The 26,676-nt window shown below is 41.9% G+C and overlaps 3 protein-coding genes and 1 long non-coding RNA gene across 8 annotated transcripts in view; 1 reads left to right on the top strand and 3 right to left on the bottom strand.

Annotated features, from left to right (window-relative positions):
• Positions 1–8,044, bottom strand: part of myo1d (myosin 1D) — a 100,611-nt gene extending 92,567 nt beyond the window's left edge. The window contains exon 1 of one of the 2 annotated variants that reach the window (XM_037080355.1): positions 7,585–8,044. In XM_037080355.1, coding sequence (XP_036936250.1) covers positions 7,585–7,679 — 95 coding nt within the window. In that variant the 5' untranslated portion in view covers positions 7,680–8,044. The remainder of the gene's footprint in view (positions 1–7,584) is intronic. The other variant, XM_037080356.1, reaches the window with a different exon arrangement.
• Positions 8,045–8,618: 574 nt separating this feature from the next.
• On the bottom strand, positions 8,619–16,439 carry LOC119009279. 4 transcript variants are annotated; one of them, XM_037080359.1, is made up of 10 exons: positions 15,486–16,439; positions 13,325–13,380; positions 13,069–13,143; positions 12,703–12,768; positions 11,417–11,506; positions 11,289–11,331; positions 10,995–11,174; positions 10,644–10,913; positions 10,091–10,180; positions 8,619–9,765 (listed from the first exon to the last, which is right to left on the bottom strand). In XM_037080359.1, the coding sequence occupies exons 3-10, from the start codon at positions 13,141–13,143 to the stop codon at positions 9,359–9,361; spliced, it is 1,221 nt and encodes a 406-aa protein (XP_036936254.1). In that variant the 5' UTR covers positions 13,325–13,380; positions 15,486–16,439; the 3' UTR covers positions 8,619–9,358. The 4 variants fall into 4 exon arrangements, with proteins under 4 accessions (XP_036936254.1, XP_036936255.1, XP_036936253.1 ...); XM_037080360.1 differs by having other exon boundaries at positions 13,325–13,372; XM_037080358.1 differs by having other exon boundaries at positions 13,325–16,439.
• LOC119009281 lies at positions 15,772–16,838 on the top strand. The gene is made up of 2 exons (XR_005071679.1): positions 15,772–15,881; positions 16,537–16,838. It is a non-coding gene; the product is annotated as an uncharacterized LOC119009281 (long non-coding RNA).
• Positions 16,839–18,194: 1,356 nt separating this feature from the next.
• Positions 18,195–26,432, bottom strand: pdk2a (pyruvate dehydrogenase kinase 2a). The gene is made up of 11 exons (XM_037080357.1): positions 26,224–26,432; positions 25,068–25,209; positions 24,460–24,531; positions 24,013–24,197; positions 22,483–22,572; positions 22,274–22,351; positions 21,791–21,867; positions 21,583–21,681; positions 20,252–20,362; positions 19,783–19,896; positions 18,195–19,616 (listed from the first exon to the last, which is right to left on the bottom strand). The coding sequence occupies exons 1-11, from the start codon at positions 26,339–26,341 to the stop codon at positions 19,473–19,475; spliced, it is 1,230 nt and encodes a 409-aa protein (XP_036936252.1). The 5' UTR covers positions 26,342–26,432; the 3' UTR covers positions 18,195–19,472.
• Positions 26,433–26,676: the final 244 nt, after the last annotated feature.

The raw sequence follows: 26,676 nt of genomic DNA, 5'->3' as shown, positions 1-26,676 counted from the left end.
CAATACTTTTGATTTTTGATGCTACAGACAAAGTAGGGCTGCAACCAAAGGCTTTTTAATCATCAACTAATTATGCAATAGTAATGGGTGATATTTATGATGTTTGCTTTAAAATGCTTTTTTTTCCAACAAACAGTCAAAACCCCAAAAACTCTTCATTTACTGTCCTAAGTGACAAAGAAAGGCAGCACATCATCACATTTAAGGAGCTGGAAACAGCAAAAATTAAACATTTTTGCTTGTAAAATGACTGAAACAATTAATCGATTATCATCAAAAAAGCTGGAGGCTAATCGACTTATCGCTGCAGCTCTAGTCAGCACTTTCAATACCCATCTCATCCTGCTGTAACTTAAAATATCAGTGATTAAACATACTATGTCTTCGCAAGAAACACAATCACAATGTATTAGAGCAGCGGAATTAAAAGTCAAATTGGTGAAAGGCAGTGGGTCAAATGAAATGGCACTAAAAAACTATGACACTAAAAACAGAATATGAACTGGTAAGAGCTCGTTCTGCTCCCGAACCCGCCCGCCAACTCCAGGCAGTCCCACAAATGAGACGTCTCTGAGAGCTGGTGAACTTATTTTAGAGGGGGAATAAAGCTCCACGAGCACAGCCCCTGTTTATGTAAGGATGGTAATGTGTTTCAGATTACAGACGGTTGTATGGAAATTCTTGTGGCGAGACTGGACTTTTCACTGCTGGGTTGCAGGGGGAGCAGCAGGCCTACGAGGCAACTTCACTCTCTTCATGACCAGATCGCAAAAAAATCTCCTGGGAATGTGAGTCTGAAGTATTACTCTCATCATGAGGGGCTTTTTTTATGAAGTTCTGACTACTACAGCATAAAAGAAGTATATTTTATGACCTCAACTGGCCGACCATCTGCCTCAGATCCTGTACCTTAAAGCCTGTGATTGTAAATGACATCGCACTCCCTCCGCCGCCGCCGCTGCTGCTTCAGGCAAAGAGCTACTGGGCAAATGAGCAGGAAGTGAACTGGGGAACGCTTTTTCTATCTTAGCATTCATCTATAAATATTTCTCCTCCGGTCTCCGACCACCGCTAAGAGGAAAAAACTTTAATAAGCGGGTTGGGATTAAATATTCTTAGAGGCATTTGCTGCACAGATTCACCCGTTTTTTTTGTTTTTTTGTTTTCATCCGTGCAGCAGAGTTTGAACACGTCGGCCAGAGCTGTGTGTTTTGCACATGGACTTTGGTTTTTATGAGCACCGAGCGAACAAAGGATCACGGGCTATAAATGCGTCGATACATCCAGTACTTTTAATACTTAACAAGGATTAATACTTGCATACTTTTACAGACATATAAAACACTTGTTGCAGCATAAAACATGTCATCAGTATTGACTTTGCTTTCACTGAATAGAAAGTAGAGGCTTATTTACTCAACCGTATCTCACAGGAGGAGTACAAAGTCTGACCTTTGACTTTCAGGCTTCTCTCCCTGTTGAGCCTTACTCTACCTGAGCCACGTGGGCACTTTGATCCCTCTGTTTATTCTGCAGGAGACGAGAGAGAAAGAGTATGCTTTCCTCTCTTTTCTCTGCCACACCTCTCCTCCTCCTCTTCTTCCTCCTCCTCCTCCTCATCTACCTGCAGCTACCAGCAGTCAACACAGAAGAGCCATTGTTCAGTCAGCAGCACATGAAAATAATTTACCAAGCAAATTTCACAGCGGAAAACCAGGAAACACCAGAAATAGAGCGACACTTTCACTTCAAAAAAGGCTTCACACTGTGGGTTATGTAATACCAGAGAGCATGTGTGAATAAAGTCCACACCGTTTTTGAATCCGTCTGCGCGCCGGATCCCCCCGGCTAACCTACGAAGAGGGGCTGCAGGAAACAATGAAATGTGAGGAGCAAAGGCGAGGGGGAAATGCCAGCTTTCCTGCCTCGCTGGCCTGCTCTATATTATTAGAGTCTTCCTGTTCCAAGTCCTCTTTAACTCCACATAGACGGGTTCAAAGGTCAAATCACTCGGAGCACTTTGTAAAGTCAAACAAACGGGAGCTTTCAGGAGTTTTTGGCACAATGTTTGGACTCATTCGGACGGAGATCAAATCTTACTTCCCGCTGGAACAACACAAGGAGCTGAGAGCTCTCTCTCTCTCTGCTGTAACATCTTTGTACCAGATAGCGGTGCATACCACATCTGGGCAAGCTGACGGTCAAACAGTGCACATATTTGGGGCTCTGATCGTGTTTTGCTACGGGATATAAGCCCCACCCGTCCTGTACTCCAGCATGATTAAAACAAACATCCAGCCCTGCGGAGCTCAAAAACGCCTAGTTAAGTTTGTCTCGTCCAGTTTTCATTCACCAACACAAAAACGGATAAAGATCTAAAGTTTGCATCGAGGAGAGCTTATGCTTTGCGATCTGGAATGTGGAAGAAGAATTAAAAAAAAAAAAAAAAAACTCCTTCTGTAATTATTTGGAAAAAACACAAAGCAGTTTGTGCAGGAATGTTTTTTTCCTGGATTCCAGAGGGGCACACAAAACAATGCTGCCTTATAAAGACATTCAGCAGCAGTAAAATCATGCCTGGCTGCTGGGATACACACACACACAGACACACACACACACACACACACACACACACACACACACACACACACACACACACACACACACACACACACACACACACAGTAGTCTGAGCTCACAGCATCATCAGAGAGTCGTTGAGTTTTCATCACTGCTGTCAGTAGAGCCGACGAACGTATGAGCCGATATATTGACCCATCACAGATACATCAGTGTTAGTGCGTATATTGCCTAATATGTGCCAAAATAAAAGAGATTTTAATGAACAAAAAGTTGGTTATAATTCATAGTTATCAAATTAAAGGTTAAAAGGAACATGGAAATTCTGTTACTATCTACTCCTCTCTATGCAAAACAGCATTGCAACATCATCCTAAACAACTGAAGTAGATGGAGACTTGTTTTACAGCAGGAATAAAACAACTCGAAAAACAAAAATATAAAAATGGCACCATACAGCTTGTTGGGTACAATCCAAGACCCTGTAAGTCCAGAGATCCCAAACTGATTTTAAAAGACGTCATTTACCCATTTTTCAAGCTGCAATCTTCACCGTGGCTGCTGTGCAAAGATAACTCAGCGTTATCGTGCATCCTGACTGAAGTGCTCAAGCTCGACTGCACATCAGGATTTTAAATAGCGTCTTTTCAAATCCATTTTGGATCTCGGGGGCTCCGAGAGACTCACTTTACGCCAGATCGGCTGTAATTTCTTTCTTGCTGTTGTGTCTTTAAGCTTTAAAACAAATCCTCATCTTCCTCAATTAAGCCGTGACGCTCCAGAAATGCCGGCATGGGGGCGAGTAGATAATGACTGTTTGGGTGTTTTTGCGGTGAACTGTTCCTTTAAGGTAGATGTAGGTAAGAGGAGATCTACATCCAAGACCCTTGTGACGTCCATGTTGCTGAGGAGCTCTTGCGCTCAATCACTATCATTTGCAGGGGAACTCCTCAGCACGCCCGACTTGTGGCATCAAGTACACATCAGCTCAGGGAGGGCGGGAACAAAAAAGTCTTCAAACATGTATTTTGATACCATAATTCTCGTCAGTCTGTAACCAGCTGTATTTTCCCACCATGACTCATTTTTTTAATCACACATCAGTTGATTCTCCTCCACAAACACGTGACGCTCCGATGAGCTGCGTCGCACAACTCCTCCAGTCTTATCTGCTGACTGGTCAGTTCAGGCGAAAATTCCCAAGATCCTTCCAGGAATTTGGCATGAACGTTTATCCTCCCAGACATCTCTGTGAAGAGACTGGGCATCTGCTGGGCTCTATTTAGAGAACTGGGAGGCTCTCTGGAACGGGTCACGCGGTTCAAGCTCAAGTCAAACAAAGTAAATGTCAACGTTTGAACGGCTGTGTCCTGCCGCGCCGAGGGGGAAACGAGCAATCTTTCCCAAAATTACCTACTCAACATGGCAAGTATTTAATGACTCAAGGAGAAATCCCCTGCACAGCAGTTTAATTCAGTTGGTTGCTAGTCAAACTCAGACAACAAGAGCAGTAATACATTTTTACACCAAAATTTGCATGTATAGTTACATTTTACAAACACAGGCAAACCCACATTAAAAAAAAGTTTCCCAGTGTCAGCGGAGGAGTTCTCCCGCTCTGTTTTTTATCCTGGTGTGTCACGTTTGACATCATAAACAAACCAGAACCAGAACAAAACAAAATTATCATTTTCATTATTGTTTACTCTGCTGATTATTTTCACAATTAATCTGTTTGGTCTCGCTGGAAACATCTGGAAACAATAAAAAAAATTGCCAGCGATCCAAAACACAAAGATATTCAATCTACTGTATCGCAGGACAGGAAGGGCAACAAATTCTCACATTTGAGAAGATGGAAACATCAGACGTTTGCCTTGAGAAGTGATGATCATTCAGCCAACAAAAAAGTTGCCCGATGCCTGCAGGAGATTATGTTTCTGTTTTTGTCCGGCGTGTCACATTCGATGTCCAAAATGGGCCGGAAAACAGGGAACCCAATCTTTTCCTTCAGTCTCTTTCCAAACCCAGTGATGTTCGAGCGCTGCTTGAACGGACAGGGAAGGAAAACTATTGCACACCAACATCTGGAACTACAGCACGTTTAGCATTGCACCTGAAAAAGATGCGTCCAACTGGATTTAATGTTTCCATTGCTGCCAGTCAAGAAATTAAGCAGATAAATATCGGTGACTACTGCGCCCGGAGTTCTGGAAGAGCACACACACGATACTCTCCCAGGTCTTAGATATTTGAATGAATTAATCTTGTTAAGTTGGTCTGGAGCTGAGCCTTTAGTGTGCAGCAGCAAGCCTTTCTTTCATTATGCCGGCATTTAACTGCGAGGCCGAGCTCCCACACGCAGCGTAAAATACACCCAGGAGAGACGTGCAGATGTGCTCCAGACCTCCTTGTTTTGGAGAACTGTACCAGGACAAATGGAGGCCATTAGACGGTTCACGCCCTTTTGGATCCCTCCTTCAAGCAGTCCACTCCCGCTGACAAACACACTCATGCATGCATGTATGACCAGGGGAAAAGGAGCAGAGAGGAAGCACTCCTGGCCGGTCACACCCTCGACAAATAACAATCTGCACGCGCCATCTCCGGGCTGAGCTGTCTGGCTGGAGGGAAAACAAACGGACAGAAAATGGGAGCGAGCTGGGAGAATGAGGCCCGGTGCTGTCTGGTTGCTCTCAGGTCTTCTTGTCTGGCTGCCAGAGCTACTGTATACACCGCAGCAGATTGTGTCATGTACAAAGTATGGAGACAAAAACACTGCAAACCAGAACTGCCCAGTCAACCGAGACCACCTCCACGCATACGCAACACTTTTTTTTTTTTTTTGCAAGAACCAAGATAATCTCATGCACAACCCTCCTTTCTGCTGCCACAACATCTTTTATCTGCATGTGTGTATGAACTGATGGAGTAAAGAGACTATGACAGATGTGCTTGAAGCTAAATTATGCATTAAAAGTGAATGGAAAGTCAGTGGAAAGACTGGCACAATCTATCGAGTGGCAGAAGAAAGACAGTGGATTAGATTTACAAGTGTCAAAAATTAAGCACAGAGCCAAGACTGCCCTCATTTATCAGCCAGATGGCAGAAAGGGAATGAACAAGTTCCTGTGGAGGACATAACTTCCATCTGTTCAGCCATAGAAGGGAAACCGTGCAGAATACAAGCCACCAAGAGAAACCTGCATCCTCAGAAGCCTCCAAATATTTATTCTACGAGTCATTACTGGCAGTCTGAACCGCGACTGGCTCAAGAACGCAGTTTGCCAACCACTAGTGTAGAAATTACAACCAGTAGGATGAAGATGAGGAGTAGGAGGCTTACTCTCAGAGGATCAAAGTCGTGATTTATTGAATTGAATCCACCTAAACTGAACATATCAACATTTAACAACCATTCAGATCTGTGATCAGTGATAGGCAAGAATATTTTGGCCTTGTGTGCCCTGATAAAGTCAAACTAAGAGGTTAAATTCAACCCCTTTTTTCCCCTGATCAATGAAAATGATATAAACAAATAGGCCAGCTCATTAGAAACAATCATGAATTATGATATTAACGATAAGAAACTTCAGCAACATCAGCCAGGCCCATTCTTTACTCTGACTTTTGGCAGAATATGCTAATACTTTTACTTGCGTTAAGTTAAGATGCAGGACTTTTATTTGTAACCTGTATTTTTATACTGTACTAATTTCCCTGAAGTAAAGATCTGAGTTCTTTCCTCACCGCTGCTGGTGTGTTATGAGATGAGATACAGTTTTATCACCTGTCACAGACTCACTACTAAGATGGCGTTCACTTACTGACATCGAGGTGTGAGTGGTAAAACAAAGTTTCTACTGCAGAGAGCAGGCGTAGACTGATATATCACAGTACTGTACTTGAGTAATTCTGTTTCCATTACTTTGATACGCTGAGTTACTAGTGCAGATTAAGATTATTCAGTGTTTACAGGATATTAATTGTGACGTGTTACCAATCAGATATTGTTGTGGACGCTGTCGGAGAGCCAAGGTAGCAAATTTTTAAAAACAGGTGGTTTGAAAGAGGAGTAAATGAATCCATCTATGCACTGAGTTATCGCTCCAGACAGCTTAACAACCATTCACACCTGGGCTCACCTGGCCCTCGCAACACCTCATGAAGTCAGGTTGAGTCAGTGACTCTGTAAGGACACTCCCACACAGAGCTTAAAGGCCTGCAACTCCTCTCCAGCTAGTCAGAACTGAGGAAGTCTCTTGGATGAGAGGAAGGAACTGAAACAAGTCCATTCGCCTCCATACTTAGAATTACTTAGAATTACCATGACCTGGATGACTGAGAACCTTCACCAACGTGATTATCAGCCGGGTCAATAACTGGTCTACCGCTGGTGCAGAGCTAAACTACTGGTGTCCTCTTGACATGTGCAGCACTATGATTTGTCCACAGACTCCAGGTCCTGCTGAGCTGCTGGCAGACATCAGGGATCAGTTTGCACTTTCATTACAGAGGCAGGAGGCTGTGAGGGAACTGAAACGTGACGTCTACCCAACACTGCTCTGTCTGTTCATTCACAAAGCATGTTTGACTACACAGCTGACAGAAACCCGTCACCTGCTGCCCGAGTGAAAAGGTGGAGTAGTAATCACCTGCTGCCTGGGTGGAGCAGCGCAGCATTTTTCAGATGGGCATGATCGAAAGGGAAAACATCATATGAATGCTGCTCATCCACCTCGATACAAGTGAGCAACTGTTGCAGAATCCAAAACACGCGAGAGTTCACACATCAAACACAGGTGTGGTGACACAAACACACACGACACGCTGAGCTGAAACTTTAGTTCATTCATGTATTCTAAGTAACATAACAAAGCTGTGGGCGAGCAGCGGGCAGGCAGCACCTGTTGAGATACTAAACATGACTGAAGCGATACCAGAGAGATGCTACACCTGTCCTCAGGTGGGTTTACGCAGGTCTGCCGCAGGGGTCGTTCTTACCTGAGTTTCAGGTTGCCCATGAACTCCTCCATGGACACGTTGTCCAGAAGCACAAAGTCGGCTTTCCCATACTCCAGGCTCTCGTGCTCTGCCATGACGCCGGTGTCTCGTGTCCCTCAAGACGAAGTTTAAACTCAGCAGCTCTCTTTGAAGCGCCGACACCAGGTGAACATTGGCGGGCTTCTCTGCGCGCGCCTCCTCTCCCTCAGCGGACGATGCGCATCGCCATAAAAAGTCAAACTGCAGTCATGTCCAAATGACCGACAAAAAAAAAAGAAAACTGCTGTAAAATTATATCCTTTAGCTAGAAATAGTGACAGAAGCGCGTTTTGTCGCTTAAAATTCCTTCTTTCCTGTCAGAAATGGCGAGTTTTCCCCTGAAAATATCCTCATGTCCATACAAAGTTCCCTCTTTTGCGCAGGAGGATCTCCTCGTCCCGTTACACCGTGCGCCAGGCAGCCCAGTCTCTCTTTTTCCTGGAGTTTTCTCTCCTGTGCTGCACACCGACCGTCCGCCAATGGGATAGCAGCCGCCTCAGCGAGGCCCCGCCCCCCCGCCCCGGTCTGCAGAGAGGTGTTGGTCAGGCTGGCCCTGCTGGAAGGCGAATAGCTGCACAGACCGCAGCTCCACCGCTCCTGATACATATTTCAGCGGTGACGGGGCCGCGTCTGAGTTGTAAAACACCCCGAGAGAGAGAGAAGAAGAAGAAAAAAAAAAATCAAACTTTTATGATGCCCTCTGTTACCATAAAAGGGAAAATGAGGGCTCGTCAGAATTTTCTCAATGGGATGTGAATGAACTGATACGCAGAGAGTCATTCTGCAGAGACAGCAGCGCGCAGAGGTCAACCTGCCGACTTTGAAACGTCCTTTATTGGACTCTCGGGTCTTTATCAGTGTCTCTGATCTTTGACGAGGCCTCCTGGTTTGAAAAGCTAAGAACAGACTGCTGCCAGGGTTACACTGGTGTTAGTGCGCCATCTTGTGCCAAAGAGAGGAAAGTGCATGATGGAATATAGCAGGTAGGTGTCACAGGGTACTAAACCTGCAGAGGTATATCAGTGTTTGTGCCATAAAACGCAAGGATTTAGACCATCCCTTGAAATTTGGTTTGAGTTTGAGGCTTTTTCTCAACATTTTTATTCAGTCATTAGTCACAAGGGATCACAGGAACTTTTATTTTTCTTGTGTTTTGTTAATAATAACATGAGTAACCCCAACAACTAAACACAGTGTGATACAGAAATGGTCATATCTCAAAAACGTTTTATTGTTTGTTTTACATTTTGATTTTGTCATGTGCAGCCACATGTCTTGGCAGTTTCTTCAGTAAATTCTGTGTTTCCACCTCTAACAGAAAAAAAAAATCCTGTGTGTTTTTCCCTCACATACTAAATACTGCTGTTTGTCATTACTTGGTAGCAGCTGGGGACCTAAAACTTCACACACTCTACATCTCAAAGAGTAAAACACATAAAAAAAAAAAAAATCTAATATTATATATAATAAACATACAAAACATGAATACATGTGTGCATCCTGCAAGTCAAGTTCATATTTTGATCATCAACAACATTTTGCACATTAAAATCTCATTTTATTCCTTAGATATACTTTTATTTGGAAACATTTTACAAAAGAGTTTTTTAATCTTTAAATAAAATACATTTGGAACTAAAAGATGTATAAATGTAAGAATAATGTAAAGAACAACAGATAGATAGATAGATAGATAGATAGATAGATAGATAGATAGATAGATAGATAGATAGCTTTATCTCATTTGTACAAGCAGCGAGCCTCCGAACGTGATGGTGGTTGCGGCGGCGCTGGCCCAGGACCGGCCACAGTTGTGGGTGACGTACACTTTAGCTCCTCTGCGGAGGAACGTCATGTACGTAGACAGGCTGCCGGCGGTGGAGCGGCGGGGGATGTGTGTGTGGGAGACGGCGACCCAGTAGTTGTTGACCACCAGCCACAGATCAGTCTTCAGGCCCGAGTTGGCCGTCTGAGTGGAGAAGAAGAACTGGTAGACTCCTTTAACAGGAGCTTTGAACACTCCGGTCCTCCTGTTGAAGGCTCGGCCCACGTTCACCAGAACCTTACTGTACTTGATCCTGTTCACCTTGCCAAGGAGCTGGCCGGGGTAAGAGGCAAAGAAGTGGACCTTTTTGGAAGACCCTGAGAGAAAGAGGGGACATTATTGATATTATTGTTGTTGTGGTTATTGAGAGGGAAATGTAGGATTCAGAGTCCAGCACCAATTTTAGCCAATCTTTATATTATATATTGTCTTTTTCTTGCAATGGTCTTTGTATTTAAAGGAATCACAGTACAAAATGGCTGCAGAAACTTAAACACACTCTTTTTTCTCCTTTATGTTGCTTAATATGATCACAAATGTTTCATTAAACCCTCTCTGGATCCAGAACTCCATCCAACAAACATCTTTAAATGATATAAGAGAACAGAGGATGGACACTCTCCTACAAAAATTATAACTTACGTCTCCTTGTCTTACACCTCCAGTTAATCTTATCTGTGCTCACACAGGACTGGTTTCTCCTGCACCGCCCACATACAAGAGTGTTGATATCTGGGAAATAGACGTACAGCAGTTTAAAATCATCCACAGGCATTAAAACGACTAAACTACATTAAACATCTCCTAAAATGTCTTCAATTTGTCTCAGATCAGAAAAACTACAAGCCTGATGGGAAGTCTGGAGGTCCCACAAGAATAAAAACAACATGGCAAAATGTTCTTAATTGTATATTTTAACATTAAAGGACTTTTTAAAGCATATTTAAAGGTACTGTCCTGGTTTCTATATCACAAGGTCTCTCAATAAACTATTTACTCTATTAGATTTAAACAAATGTAAAACTACTTCGAGATATAAGATTAGTTAAGACTGAAGCAGGGATGAACAAGGCCTTCAGATCTCCACTCCACGATTCTAATTCTTAATATATTCTTTTATTTTGTTAATTAACATTAAAAAAAAAACTGTCCACAAGTATATAAATGTAGATTTTGGACTATCACGGTTCAGTACCTGCGCAGTAAGCCAGGTAACAAGACGACGGAGGCGTGAACTTGTAGACGAAGTAGTTGCCGCGACACTTCTTGACCTGGATGGGGTTGGATCGGAAGGCGCAGCATTTCTTCTTCCAGTGGCCGCACACACTGCGGGTGACGATGCCCTGCCTTCTCTTCGGGTGAGGCCCCGACAGCCACAGCGGGGAGTGGGTGCCACACTTGTTGATGGGGACGCACCTCTCAGGCATCTGAATACTCTTCCCATTGTAGAAGAGGCGGTACCAGCCTGTGGAGGATAGAATAAAGAGGAATCATCGCTGTCATGAGCATTAAAGTCAGAGAGATCTTTTGCAGAAGGTCTGGCTACCTTTCCATTTGACTTCGCGGTCACACATCTTGAACTTGGTGGTGGTGTTGGTGGCCCTCCAGGCCTGGTCCAGGGCCGTGTAGTGGAAGCAGGGGTCGCCTCTCCTCCTCGAGTCTCTCTCGGGGCGACTCAGATCGTCTTCACCATCGTTTGAACCGTAAGTAAAGACGTGTGTTCCTGCTTGACAGGAGACATTTTTCCACCAGTTTTCAAAAATGAGTTCGACAGAGCACCGCAGACTAAATCATTCTGTTTCAGCCGCAGAAAGATGTTTGTGTTTTTTAACTGACTGACCGACTTCCTCCTGAGCTCCGTCCTCACGGCTCGATCTATGCGTCTGTGAATGAAGATGTAAAAATGACACATTGAGGAGTTGATGTACAGCATGCAGGCAGATTGTAAGGACTTTAAATAGAGGCTACCTGAGTCAGAGCGCTCTGCTGCTGCTGCTGCTGCTGCTGCTGCTGCTGCTGCTGAAGTGTTGTTTGTTCACACCTCAGGCTCTCCATCTCCTGCGGAACAGCAGAGTGTGCATTTTTAGCCGTGATTGAGGTGTGAGAAGCTCATTTAAAAAGACAGCAAATTCTGGCGGATTCATTATACTGGGGGATTAACATGATAATGATGAATTCAGACGGTGCAAATTCAAAGTCGAGTCCAGAGCAGTCAGGGAGAGGGGGATTTGCATTTCTGGATAATTTGAAATGTCGTTAATATGCTCTTTTTTTAGGGCAAGACCATACAAATATTTTATAATCCATGGCAAAAATGTAAAAACAACATTATTATTATAACAACTGGTGATAAAAATTCAACAAGAAAGTATTAAGTGATTAAAAGCTCAAAGGAATAAATGAATTTTCTTGGTGGTGAGTCAAAAATTTCTTTGCTGGGTGGGGTTGTACTCGGGGGACCTGTTATGCTCTTATTTGCCAAATATTTGGACTACAGATGTGTTAGGAGTGTGACAAACTGACATGACATTAAACAAAATGATTCAGCATGTAATGATACAGATATTTATGCAACTAACATTTATTTTTAAATGTTGATTTATCTCATATAAGAGAATAGTTCAGTTTATGTCTTTCAGCGTTTGTCTGTTGTCCATCAAACGTAACAAAAAAACATAAAGGTTCCAGAGATGCAAGAATAAGAAAAGCTTCATATCTTCACATTTTAGAGAATAGAGAACAGAAATAGAGAATGTTTGATAAGAATCTTTTGAAAATGGCAGGGAACTTGTTGTACTTGTACTTCACTTGAGTATTTTCATCATCTGCTACTTCATATTTCCACTCCACAACATTTTAGAGGCAAATATTGTACTTTTTACGCCACTAAACTCAAATTATCAACAAAAATGACCTGCATTATCATATATAAAGCTACCTGACAGCATGTAGTATATATTTTGACACCAGTACTTGTGTAATTTTACAAAGTCAGGTCAAGCATGTAGGATTTAGTGGCATCTCATCCCGTCCTCATGCCCCTCTCTGGATTCAGTGCTTAATTTGTCCATTCTGGCCTACTTTATAAACTTTTCAGGTGATTATAAACCACTGAAAACATCCTTTGAAATCCTACATATTGGACCTTTAAGTAAAAAATTGTGACAATCTTCTTATACTGTACTATTGCTGCCTTTCTTTCAAATTGTCTCATCAATCATTCAGCTCGTCGGGTCACAGGTGTGTCACAACACCTTGATCACGGCAGCTAGTCGCACAGCCAGAGGTTGATCTTCCATCCTCCACAACTTCAGCTCAGTCTGTGGGGGGAAAAAAAAAAGAAAGAAAGAGAGAAAAATGGAATAAAATATGTTTCAAAGTTTATCACACAACTTTGCCAGTAAATGGTTTTTAAGCTCATGTTCTGTTCTCTTTTACAAGAAGTTCAGCGTGACAGAAGCTCAGCATGGTTCAGTCTGTGCTCAGCAACATCTGGGGAAACTTCAGTTGCATAATGAATGATTTTTTTTATTTTTTGTATTTTTATTTTTATTTTTTTACTTTTTACGCTCCATCTGCCTCCTAGCCTGGTATTATCCACGAACAAAGCTCATACTCACAGAATTTGTGCTCCCCGAGCAGCCAACTGCACAGGATGACAACGCTGCGAACACTGCCACGGCTAAGACAGCCATCTGGGGACAACAGTTGCACAATTGTTATGTAAAAAGATGACAGTTATATGGTTTCTCATTTACTAATTGTGTGATAATAGTACAATTTAGATCTGATCAGCCTTCTTAAATAGCTTCTATTAAGAGATATGTGTATATTTGACTGAAAATAACAAGAATATGTTCTAAACGTCACTCTTACCTCTTCAGATCAGCATGATGAGGAACTCCACCTCTGTCCGAGTATCACCTTATATACTCATGACGCAGTGAAACATGAATAAAGAGGAAACGACAGACTTCAGTTTAACAGCATCGTTCCCACTCAGTTTTAAGTGTTACTTTTCACAGACTAGTTGCAAGTGTAGACATGATTTTTGTTTGGCGTTGGCAGTTTTTCAGCCCGTGTGGTCAGCAGAGAGCGGCGAGGGTGCAGCCACTCCACACTGGCCACGGATGGAAGTGTGAAAACTGTCAAACGAGCATCCATGTGAAGGCTACTTAACAAAATATATTATCCAAAACATTAAAACGGCTTAATAAATAATGGGTGAGAATGTTTTTTGTTTTAATGAGCTCCTCTGTGATATCAGAATCTGAGAAAAGAGCTGCAGCAAGGAGAAAATTATTGAATTGCCTTTATTTTCTCTCTGTTCTTACTCACGTGGCCACAATTATGTAAAGCAAATTCAATCTTTAGAGAGTTTAAACGACAACTACACAGTACAAAGAGTAAGAGAAGAAGTTTATTTTATTGCAATTTTGAGAAATTATAGTTGAATAACTGCTGTAAATTCCTGTTTAGTTTGACTCATAGATGGTTGCGATGATCACGTGCGGCTTCTGTAGCCTAACTTGTCATATTCAACAGGAAGTGGACACTTATTGTGAAGGTTTGTGTTGTGTGAATGAAGGCGTCGCGTCATGTCATCCATATTTTGTGGTTATAAAAACAGGAAACACAAGCTTAAGATTAGGGGTGTAACGATACATTGATCCGGATTGATATATCGATTCAGTGACTAACATTCCAATAGCATCACCACCGTTGTTAAGATACGCCTTTATTTTGAAATTCCCATGGCATGTCTGTGGTGTGAAGGCTGTCCCAATTTGAAGGCTCCTCAAAATGCAGCCCACAAATGTGGCCTTCTTTTCTCTCTTTTTGGAGGATGCACCGCTACTATCCTCACATATCCCAAGATTCTTTGCGCGCCCGAAAAAGAAGCAAGCTAGAAAGAAAGAAAATGTCGACATCGTGTGGCGTAGTTAGTCAGTGTCGCGGGCTTTGGGGGGCACAAATCATGCAAACAGAGCTTTCTTTTTATTAAAAGGAATAGATATTTTCCATTTAAATGTCTGGAACCGTTGAACTGTGAAGTGTTCAGAAATAAAACTGTCAAATCTTATTTTAGCTGCTTTTTGTGATATAAATGGGCAGATGACGTCATCCTATGTTGATCGCAGGCCTCTCTATCGAATTGAATCGCAATTCTATGGCGGCAGACTTTGTAATATCGGCAAGTATCTTATCGTTGTCAGAAGAATCGATATATAATATATATTGTATCGTGATGAAAGTTTTTGATTTTCCCACTACAAGAGCGGATTTATTCTAACAAACAGACCAACAGTTTCATTTATCCTTTGGTTCTTCAGTGTGGTTTTCACAACAGAGAGACGGACAGAAACTGGAGTGCAGGAAGATTGCACCAGCACATCACATGCTTCAATCCAGACGCTGCAGCACATGGAAGAGAAAGTAAAACACACTCCAGTGACACATGAACCAGAGCACTCTGACAGTCCAACCTGGTAATCAACTCTCCATGAAAACAGGCTACTTGGCAGCCCGGTCTCTGTTGGCAGCTGCTACACTGACATGCCTCGTTCACACACGTCGGCCACGATGTTGGCAGTTGTTGTGTTGTGATGCTCACTATCAGTATCAAGGGCACCAGGCCACAGGTCACTGAGGGATTGGACCGAGCAGGGAGTGAAGGCCCGCATGTATTCTTTTCAACCGTTCTCCCAAAGTAACCTACGTGACCACGACTATTTCCTGATTGATTTTCGGATGATTATTTGGCTTTTGGCTGCCTATTTCAACCGTTTATCTACTGATTCCAGTCTCAGCTGCATGAATCACTTCACACGCGGACAACAACAACATGGTTTTCGCTGTAGATACCAGTAGTATCTGTGATGATAGGATAGTATATCAGACGTGTACCTTGACCAGCAACAGTACACAACATAAAGGGCATGAACAGGATAATAAATCAAGTCATATCAAATATGACTGACTGGACTTTTCAAATCTCACAAAGATATTATCATGTAGGAGTTTATGTGTAACTTACCTCTTCATATCAGCACAATGAGGAACTCTAGTTCAACGACCTATCCGTTACTTTTAGCTAACAATGCTAATTCAAACATGTATAGGCCTATTCATTTTGGTTATGCATGATTTATCATGAAATATTGGACCATTCTCATCAACTATCTGTTATATTATTATCTATCCATACAACATACCCTTTAGCTACTTTTAGCTAACTGTTGAAAACATTATATTATACTACTTTCTTATCCATAAGCTAATTTAAGCTAATTCAGCTGTTCAGTCAGGCCTACAAAAGGTATTACTTTTAGGCGTCCTGTATAATGATTACTTGGTTATTGAATTAGCTAAAATCGGGATAACAAAGTAGCCTAAATATTTGAAATAGTTAACCAGATCTAATGGATAAATGGTAAGATAAATTTAAGCTAGCTTATTTAGGCCTGTTAAGTAAATTGTTAGCCAAAAGAAATGTGACATTAAATTGGTTGACAATACAACTAACTTTAAACTGTATAGGCTATTCTACTTTTAGCTAGCTAAAGGCTAGCTATTAATCCATTATATGTTAACTGTTAGTTTTATTGAACTATCTCAACTATTATTTACTTTAAGCTAAATATATAACCATTTAGAGCTAACTTTTGGCCAACATTTCTTTGAGCTAGCCATTTCAACCGTTAGCATATTCATTACATTTAGCTAACCCTCCTAAAAAACATCTGCTAGCTTGCTCACTTCCAATCACAGAACCTTGTGTTTAATCATTACAGCTGAATCAATGTGTTGATGTCTCTTTCAGTCAAATGATAATTTGTATTTCCTTTTAATTAGTTAAGCTCCTTGTCAATCTCTTCTCACACAGCTACCTGCAGGGAAATTCCTGTGGGGTACAAGCATCTGTAATATCTCACTGAATTATGTAACATCTAATTATTTTACTCCATCTTCTTTTGTACATGTTGCACACTTTGTGGATTATACAAGAGATGTCAGGAGTAAAGCACACACAAACATGCAGATATTGGACATGATGTTTTTTTGTTTTTTTTTTTGCACTGCGGCAGTTGTTCTTGTTGCCATGGAGAGTTTATCAGCCCGTTGTTTGTACGAGATAGGGAGAAGGGGCACCGTCGGATTCTTTCCACTCCTCGCTGTAGCTGTGGCGGCCAGGCGGGGAGGTAAACATCCTGGTTCTATGGCCGTATTTGGATGTTAACCCTGCCGGCACATGTGAACTTGAGAGCGCCTGTAAAAGGAGACACACATGACATCTGCCACCCGGCAGGATCGCTCATTCAACATCCCCGGAGAGAAACGTGCCAGACAAATATAGCACCTGCACTATGAAATAAATAATATAATTGAGGTCTCAAGTCTTTAGCTGATCTTTTTAGTTCATTATTAATGCATTTATGTAGTTTTTATGGATCTTAAAATGTAAAACTACACAATAAAAGTAAGATCGTGTCAGAGAAACATGCCCTTTTTCATATTTTGGATCTTGTTAACCATGTTTTTGAATGAAACGCAGCATAAGGAATCAGGCACAAGTATCTTTTAAACATTACTTTTCACCACCTAATGTTACTGATGTGAACTGTGTGCTGCCTCGCTCTCCTTTTATATACTGTAAAATATGTGACACAAAAGAAGCCGTCTATTCTTAGAGCTCCCTTCAGGCTTTTAGCCTTTAGCTGCATGAGTTTCACATGCCCTTCATTCTCGAACAAACCACAACGGCCACGACATTTCTCTTCCCCTGCTGACCTCTGTCTTATTGGGCTCTGGGCCAAAGGAGGCAAGAGGCACACGTCTTATCTACCTTGTCATTTGCCGGTATAATTGCAGCGTAACACTGTGTACCCGCAGGCAGAGGGAACATCAGCTGAGTGGTGACTTCTACTGACACGTGGCTTTTAGTTTTATTTTGTGCCTGAGGGGTCTGGAGGTTGAGCGGCTGCAGGGTACGGTCGCTGAGCTTGATCTCATCACCAGCTTCAGAATAGATCCGGTGACACCGAGTCAGAAATCCTTTCCGTCACTCAGCTTTTTTGTCTCTGTGCAACTTAAAGGAACAGTTCACTCAAAAATGAAAGTCCAGTCATCTACTCAAAGCCGATGTCGAAGGAAAGTCAGGAGATGTTTCGTAGTCGGTAAAAACAGCCAAACCAGAGCTGCAGCATTTTGATAAACAGCTGACATGGATGGGGACTTTTTTAGAAATGGCACAAAATGGCTGTCTGTAACTCATCTGGAGTAATCCAAGTTCATGAAGGCCCCACGATCCCAAACTGATTTCAAAAGCTGTTGTCTTTTTATATATTTGAACTTTAGCATCTACTTCATACGGGGTGTGTGCTAACAGCTTTAGCTTAGTGGCTAACTGGCTACATCTTTTCAAGTCAATTAGAGATCTTTGACTTCCAGAGACCTGAACTACGAGACTTGAATTTTATTTTTATGTTTTTTTTTTTAGTCTCCATCTACTTCAGCTACTCAGACACATCTGCAACTCTGTCTTACTGTGAAGATTCAGAATTGTTTTGTGGATTACAAAAAAATTCACCCACATTTCAATCTGAAAGACGGTGAATAGATAATGACTTGGTGAACTGTTCCTTTGAAGAAAACTGAGTGATATAATCAATCACCTCTATACACCTAATCAACTGTAATTTACTGAGACACACAGCATGCAGGATAAATCAACACAACAGAAGCGTTTTGTACTGAAGTCTTTTCTTTTTATTATCTCGATTGTATTTACAGTATTTACAATCATTTCGTCACAAAAAAAGTGTCTCTATAAAAATAACCTTTCACATAGTGTATGATTAAGATAAGTTTAATACAAAAAGAAAACTGTATTTCAACACATATGGACCCAGGACATCTTTTTTTCCATACACGGCACTGTCTAATACACCATCCGGCCTTGAATTACTGGATCACAGACTGGTAGAAGAACTCAAACATGACATGCGTTGCCCTCTGGGGTTTAATAACACTAGCCTCCATTGTACTGAGCTAAAAAGCATTAAACCTCCGAACAAGCATGACTAATGCCGCGGTAGCAGGCTGTGAAACGTCAGGGAGGACTCGGGGCCTTAAAGCGCTGTCCTTGCTGTAAGTTTACTCTCTGTGATTTAATGCAAATTAATGCACTGAAGACAGAGAAGTACATTCAGCCCAGTCCAGAAAAACTGACGCTAAGATAATAACATATCTTATCAGTCAAGTGCCAATACTGCACTTTAAAACTTTAAAAAGGCTGAAATAACAAATATCCATGCACAAACACACTCAACTTGAAAGTCAAAAACCTTTGTTCCGATCAGTGTTACAGTACTTTAACGATTAAATGAAAGGTGCAACTTGATTTTTTTTTTTAAATAGTTCAAGTATTTTTCAATGACATGAGCCTTTGGGTGAAGTTGCTACGGTAAGGCTTGGGTGACATTTTCTACAGAAAATAAAGGATCTGGTCCTCTTTCAGTTGTTCAACAACAGGCTCCTCCTGTTTCCAACTGAATTATGTCGCTCCTCACACATCTGCTGTTACATGTCTAGCATCTTAAACTTAAATATTTCGACCCAAATCGGTTTCTTTCCACTCATGTTCCCACTTTTTTGTTTTAGTCACAACACAACACCCTTAACATGCTTAGTGCGGCCTCTGTTACTTCCTGCACTTACACTCCCTCTTGATACAACACTGGAAATGTCTGTCCGACAAGTAGTCTCTGTTAGTTTTCTATTTTTCTTATGAAGAAAGACAACAGGGTACTGAAAACAACATGAACACACTACTGCTAACGCCAGGCTGAAATATGAGAGGACACTTTTGTCTGCTTCAGTCTGGAGATGACCCTCCCAGAAAGAGAAAAGGTTCGGCGCCCACATCTGCCTTGACAGATGACAACATGGGAATATGGGAGACAGAAATGCTGAAGGCGTCGTGGTATGTGGGGCACTTCAGCGCCAGGCCTGGAGGACATTTTCACTTGGCCACCTTATAGTTGCTCAGATCTAGGGGCTCTTTGCTGGGTATGCACCAGTCGTCGGCCTCTTGGCTCACTTTGTAGTTCTTCAGGGCGGTCGTGTTGTACACCGGCAGCCTCTCGATGGAGTCTGTGGACAGCGCCTGGAGGGACAAGACGAAGAGATGTAATTGTCATACCATACCTGTGCCGGCTCCACAGGTCTGCAGAGTTTGTTCTGCAGTTTTATTCCTCTGTTTATGCGCCGCCGGCTTTCAAACTCTTGGCTTCTTGTCACAGTTTCATGCATGATCACCGCGCCTGGCTCACCTTCAAGTAGATGACGGCGTCTGTGCCGTGGCCCTCCATGGAGTAGAGCTGCAGGTCCCCCTGGAAGTACTTGGCGTAGAGACGAGAGATGGGCAGACCGTAGCCGAAGCCAGCCTGCAGAGACGGAGGGGATCAAGGGTTTAAGAAGGCTTTGTTCCCTGTCAAACTGCACGCCGCAACTCTTTTGTCAAGTTTGCATTATGTATTGTAGGTCACTCATATTATTTCACAGAAAAACAGTGCCAGGATTTCAATCTTTAAATAGGAATGAGAGTCCAACTAAAAGGCTAAATGAGCATTTGGCTGTTTGAAGGCTACACATTAAAGCATCTTAATGACATATGGTGCAATTAGCAGCATCCCTACGCCTGCAAAAAAAACAACTTTATTCGTTTTTCTATGTACGTAGGAGTGAAAATTAGTTAATAATGTAGTTTCTGTGGATCGCGTCGCCAATTTCTCTACTTACCAGTGGAGGCCGTGTGTGCTCTCCGATCTGTGGAGCAGGTGCGGTGGAGTACATGTAGCTGAAAAGGTTCTCGATCCTCCGAAAGGGAACGCCGCCGCCCTTGTCACTCACCTGCAGACAGGAGAGAGTGGATGCGTGAGGTCCTTGAACAACGCTGAGCCACAAAAAGGCCGAGGTGACACAGGCACACAGGTGCCCGTCTGTCGTGAACGCTTGGCTTCAGTGTAACAATAGAAGCTAAGTGGCCTCCAGTTTGTTTACTCTGCATATTGTCAAGGTAATGTACATCTGAGCCACAGTACTCAGTATATACAAACATGTGTGTATATGTATTTACTTTTATTTTCTTATCGTTACTCTTTTCTGCTGATAACAGCTGCCTGCTGCTGGAACTGGAGTTGAAAGTGAACCAAAGCAGTTAAGTTGAAGGCTGTTAAACCAAAACAATGAGCTAAAAGACAGTAAAAGGGGCTAAACTAAGAAGAACTGAAGGGTCTGGTGATAATTACCTCCAAATTAAATCCATTGTTGATATAAAAACCTTGTTTCTCACAGCTTTAAGTGCTTAACTTCACTATTAGCAGTTTGATAAATCAGATCATACTAAGAGATTTTATTGTTAGTAACATGTCCCAGTAGCAAGTGAGCATTAAGACAAGGTTTAGGGAGGCACGCAGCCAATGTAGATAATCTGATCAGAGCTTAGTAGCTGCTGTTGCCAGTAGGCACTGTGTTTAATTGAGGGTAAGGTTGTTACATAACACGACCATTAAGAGGAGGATTCGGGTGCTGCTCTTATCTTTAAAAAACAAAAGGTGTGCTGTACTGACGTTTGTTTTAGCTCCTCATAAGTCTCACCTTGTTTATGTATGCATATTTGTCTTGTTACATTAACTGCTGCACTAATAAAAACCAAACAAAGGTGTGCAATAGGGGCATGTGATTGATTTATCTAACACTAAACTGGTCTGAACTTGTGCAACAGCAACAATGCGAGAGGCTAACTTTGTGAGATAATTTAATCTTCGCAGGCTTCATTGAACTTGTTACACATGTGCTGGTTCTCACGGAGCGAACAAACATGAAAAGACACCCACGTTCCTGTTCACTCCTACTCACACCGGCGATCTGAAGCTCTAATTAAACCATGTGAACATTATGGGAGAAAACTCCTGAGAGAAACTTTCACAAACACAGACAGAAACATGCGAAAAAAGTCAGCACCAAAGAAGCTGTAGGCTGGACTGACTCACTAACAACCACGGAGTCCCCTCTGTGCAATTTCCATATTCTAAAATAGGCATTTCATGGAGCTGCAATTTGCAACCCACCTTGATTGACATGTCCTCGCCTCCGAGAGAAACCATGACTTGAATGGGTGGAAGGTTGTTGCTGTTCTCATGGGTCTCGATAGTTGCTCTCATAGCGTTCTACAAAAAAGGGAAAATATTTCATGATGAGACTAATTTTCAAGCAGTTCTTTTTAGAATTATATCATTTTTACCTTAGTATAATTAAAAACTGCAGGACGTGTCGTACCTTAAAGAGCTCAAACAGCATGTGATAGAGGTGAGAGGGCACGTATACGATGCTCACTGGAAGGTTCTTCTTCTTATCTGCAGGAGGGGGGTGAAAAACAAAGTGTCTGAATTCTGTCCACTTCATTTAAAATTCATCATCCTCACCACTCGTGCGTGTTTTCCATCAATGGCAATTATTCTGCTCTGCTCTGGTTTTAAGGTTGAAGAGGATGGAGAGGAGAAGGTCTGTGTGTCAATATTGCCTGATGCAGCCAGCCGGACCCACTTAGCCACACTCCAGTGCTATAATTAGAGGCCCCTCAGGTCCATCTGGCTGAATGTTTTACATGCTGACACTCATACTGTATTTAGAGGGCTTGGCTTGATTTTGTTCTGTATCTAAATCTCTTGCACAGGCCGCGACACATTACATGAGCATCACATTTGCCCTTTGCCAGAGTAAAGCTGGGTATTTAACAAGATTAAATTTATGTAAACTTACTGCTCATCTCCTGCAGTATCAGATCAGGGGAGCGGAGATAGTACTGGTCGCACAGCATCTTGGCGCTGTGGAAGGCATCTGGACCAAGAGACGAGGGTCAGAAATTAGTACGATACAAAAAGAATGAAATTATCGGTCCAATTAGAAGTCACGTTAGATTTAACGCGGTTCATCTGACCCGTTTAACTTCAGACATGATTCATATTCACCTTGGACGACATCTCCGACTTGACAGTGAGGGTCAATGCTCCCGATGGTGTTCGGGTGAACAGGGTTGGCAGAACCATCAAAAATAAGAGCTGCAGTGAACAAAAAGAACATCAAATTAGGAAGAACAGAAAGCTGTGAGTCATCTGTACTAACTGGACCATCAGCAGATCAAGTTCAGTAAAATTTCTGCCAGCTTTGGCACTGACACCAAGAGGATACTCTTTTCCCCCGATACCTTGAAGATTACATAAGAGCTTTTCTACAAAAACATAACAAAATAAGCCAAAGTTGTCCTTCTATTGCAAACTAAAATACAATCTAAAATAAGCTAAATTAATATCTGAATAAGTAAATATCTCAGAATAAGTAAACATGACTGAAAGTTTAATATACAGGCTGAGTAATAGAACAAGAAATTCTTAAAGCAGCTTCAAGGAACTTTTTTGTAGTTGACAGTGGCGGCCCATGTGGTCAGCAGTGGTATAACAACCATTAGCATCTTGACGTGGCTAGCATTTGCAGAGGAATCCTATTTTTAATACCATTTTTCCTGTTGCTGTTAGCAACATGCACGGCAATATTTGTGGTTATGTAAAGGTTAATAAATGCAATCATCCTCCGCACTCCACAATAAAAAAAACATTTCAATGTCATGACTTATCCAACCCGGAGGCAAGCAATAAGAATAATTATAATTATTACACAGAAATAGGAGATCTTCCTGCCGATGGTCTAGTTTGCTTATATAGGTCATATAGAGGCATCGGCATTAAATCGTGTTCCAGAAGCAGTTCAGAGTTCCCTATAGTATGTTAAGATACGTTTACACGCGTTTAAGAAAGAACAGGGGAAAAAAACGAAAAAAGATAAATTAGGTTTTCCTAAAAATTCATTAAAGCCAAAATGGTTTTCCCTGCATGCAACGATAGTTTTGAAATCAATATAAAGCTCCGTGTGACTGATGATACCTCTGAAAACTCATAATAACAAACGCACTCTGAACAGTAGAATATCATCATAGAATTTTTTTTTTTTTTTTTTTTTTTACAGCACAACATTTAGGAAAAATGTTCTGTCAGCATCCCCCACTAATTTTGTAATGTGCTGCATGATTAAGTATCTTCTTCTTTTTTTTTTTTAATGAGATGCCTGTCTTGATTGTAACTCGTTCCCCAGGCTTGAAAAAGACATCCCACATAGAAAATCTGCGAGGGATTTGACAATAAAAGTTTGCGGGGCGACGTGTTTTGAAGGATTCTGTCCTGATAGACTGACACTTCCTCATCCCTCTGGGTGTCAAGCAAGTGACAGCGAGCAGCCCGAGATGACAAAACCCAACTCAGACACAATGCAGAGAGAAAATAAACATACTACATTTAGGCCCAGTGTCTATTCTAGATGTGAAATCTTAACCTGTGGATGTTTGTGGTCCATACTGTGCACATCAAATGTCAGCAGAGGGACAGAAAAGCTGAGTGTTGCACATAAAACTCCACTGGTATGGATATTAAACACTTGTTGTTACTCACTGTGCTGGTTGATGAGCATACGGATAGAGATGCGGCTCAAGTAGAAGCGGTCCAAAAAGTACTGGATATTCTGGTTGGTTACCGGGTCCTGGGGGAAAGCCTCTTTGTATTCTATGATACCCTGGGCCATAGTCGGCACGACATCGTTGTGCCTGTTTCTGATTGTGACCAGGGCGTCAACAAACCTGCGGAGGAAGGATATTTAGTGTCCTTTAATGCTTATAAATACAATATACTATTACTATATGCAGAATATTAGCATCACTATAGTAAAAGATAATCCCAGGCTCCCTTTTCCAAATACCTGACATAAACACACAGACTAAAACACCCTCAGGCTTAAACATATGAGCGAGAAAGTGTTGCGTCACTGAATAGTTTGGTCTCTTCACAACAAAGCCTTGAGGAACAGTGAATGTGAGCCTGTCTGGGAAAAGTTGGACTTACTCTCCCAGGACTTTGTAATCGTCGGGGTTCTTGTCTAGGAAGTCAAGGATCTCCATTAAACTCTGGATGTACCTGAAAAAATCACAAATAAAAAGATATTCACATACATAAATGATGTTTATGTTATGTTTTTAAAGATGTTGTACAATGCAAGACAAACAGGCCAGAGTTCAAGAGTTTTACTAGTGAAAGAAAGTTCTTCATTTCCCAGGATATTTAGGTCACGGTGTCTCTTTCACAACAGGAAAGAAAAGCAGACCCTACTGAAAACACAGTCACGTGACACGTGGCCTGAAAGTAGGGTAAAGTTCAGAGCTGAGAGCCTCCCCCTCCTGCACACTGCTAGTTGGAAGGACTACAACTTGGTCAAAGGCTGCTTTTGTAATTGGGACTGTGACATCATCACAGTGTCCTGCTGGAAGTAAACAAGCCACCAGCTGTTAACGATCAGCTAACAGGAGATGAAATACAGTTTCAGATTTGGCTTCACTGAGGCCGAGAGACAGAGTTTGTTCTGGGATGTTTCTGTTGAATCAAAACAAAACCACAGCCACATTTTACTCTTATTTATGTGTAACTTTAATCATGATTCTCCAGGTTCGACTTACCAGCTCTGCACCATCTGCACAGACGGGGTCGTGAGCAGTCTATCCGGCAACAGGTTAATTTCTTTCATAATGTTTGAAAGTCTTACAGGCAGCTCCTGCCTCAGAAAGACAAAGGACGTCTTCTCACAGGCGTTGATTGAACCTGAATCAACGCAGAGACAAATGATAAAGATGAAGTTGATTGATAGAAAGTGAATTTGATAGATGATTTCAGGCAAAACATGCAAAATAATTGCTGATTTCTGGCTTCTATAAAGATTTTATATGAAATTATGAAAATGTTCTGCCTTTTGTTGACTTTTGTAATAACAAATTGAATATATACACTCGGGTTTTAAACTGTTTTTGTGTTTTTTTTCCCAAATTGTCTGACTTTTTATAGATGTAACGAACAACTGGTTGATAAAAAACTGAAACTAATGAATAAAATGATCACAGTTAGATGGGTGTTTTTTGACATTTTCTGACATGTCATTAGTTTAACTAATTATTTGATCTTGAAAACTATCTGAAACTGATATCAGTCGATGAAAATGATTATTAGTTGTAGTCCTGCTTAGTTTTAGGCTATTGGTTGGACTAAACAAGCTGTTTTAAGACTTTGCAGATCTGAAAATGTGGTTATTTTTAGTATTTACTGGCAACAAAACAACTGAATAATTAATCATCAGATTAAGACAATAACCAATGGCTTGAGCCTTAACAGTAACAATCATTATTGTAAACTGGATATTTGCATTGTTATAAGCATAATGCTCATTTCCTTCAAGCAAATACTTGTGTGATTGAATGTTATACAGACTTCCTCTGCAGAATTTGCATCACATTTGATTTGCAGGCTGGTTGTAGTTTATTAGTGACTGTTAGCAGAGGTGATTCAGTGCAGTGAGTCCTTCACTGGGCCCAAACAGTGCAGCCTGAGCTGGATCCACAGATCTGACGCAACACTCTGCATTATGAGCACCGTGCTACTCCAGGCAAACCCTCCAGCCACAGCCTCCACAGAGCAGATGGTGGTCAGGCTTACTAACACGCACTGGACATACTGTCTCTAACATCTGTCAGCGGGTTTACAGAGCTCGAACATTAGCTTTCCACACACCTAGCTTGTTTGTTACATCGACAGTGACCCATGTAAGGGTGGATCGATACTCACCGAAATCCAGAAATTGCTTCATGGAGAGCGGTGAAGGAGAGAATTTGGAAAAATGTTCGATGTGTTTTGGCACACTGGCCAAGGCGGCGTTTTTCATAATAAACCTCACGAACTTCATTATTGCTGAGGCTGTCGGGCTCTTGTGTTGGAGCTCAACGTCCGATGCTACGATGCTGCTCCGCTTCTATCTGTCCGAACCTGCTATCATGTTGCCGTTAAGAGAAAGGGCGGGGCGACGGCGGGGAGAAGAGAGCTGCGGCCAATGGGAGGGCGGGGATTTTTATTTACGTTCCGCACTGGCCAATGAGGAGTCGCGAGGGGGCGGGCTTAGTAATGTTTGGGTGTTCCCGGTCTGGAGCTTGAGGCGGGCACTTTCTCCTCTTTATTATGTCACAGGTGATCAACAGTTCAGACCACAAACACACAAGCAGCTGGATGAACAGGTATGAACGT

Source organism: Acanthopagrus latus, chromosome 20, assembly GCF_904848185.1.
Source record: "Acanthopagrus latus isolate v.2019 chromosome 20, fAcaLat1.1, whole genome shotgun sequence".
Taxonomy (NCBI): Eukaryota; Metazoa; Chordata; class Actinopteri; order Spariformes; family Sparidae; genus Acanthopagrus; species Acanthopagrus latus.
Note: the sequence above shows the minus strand (reverse complement) of the source record. Positions and strands in the feature narration are given on the sequence as shown.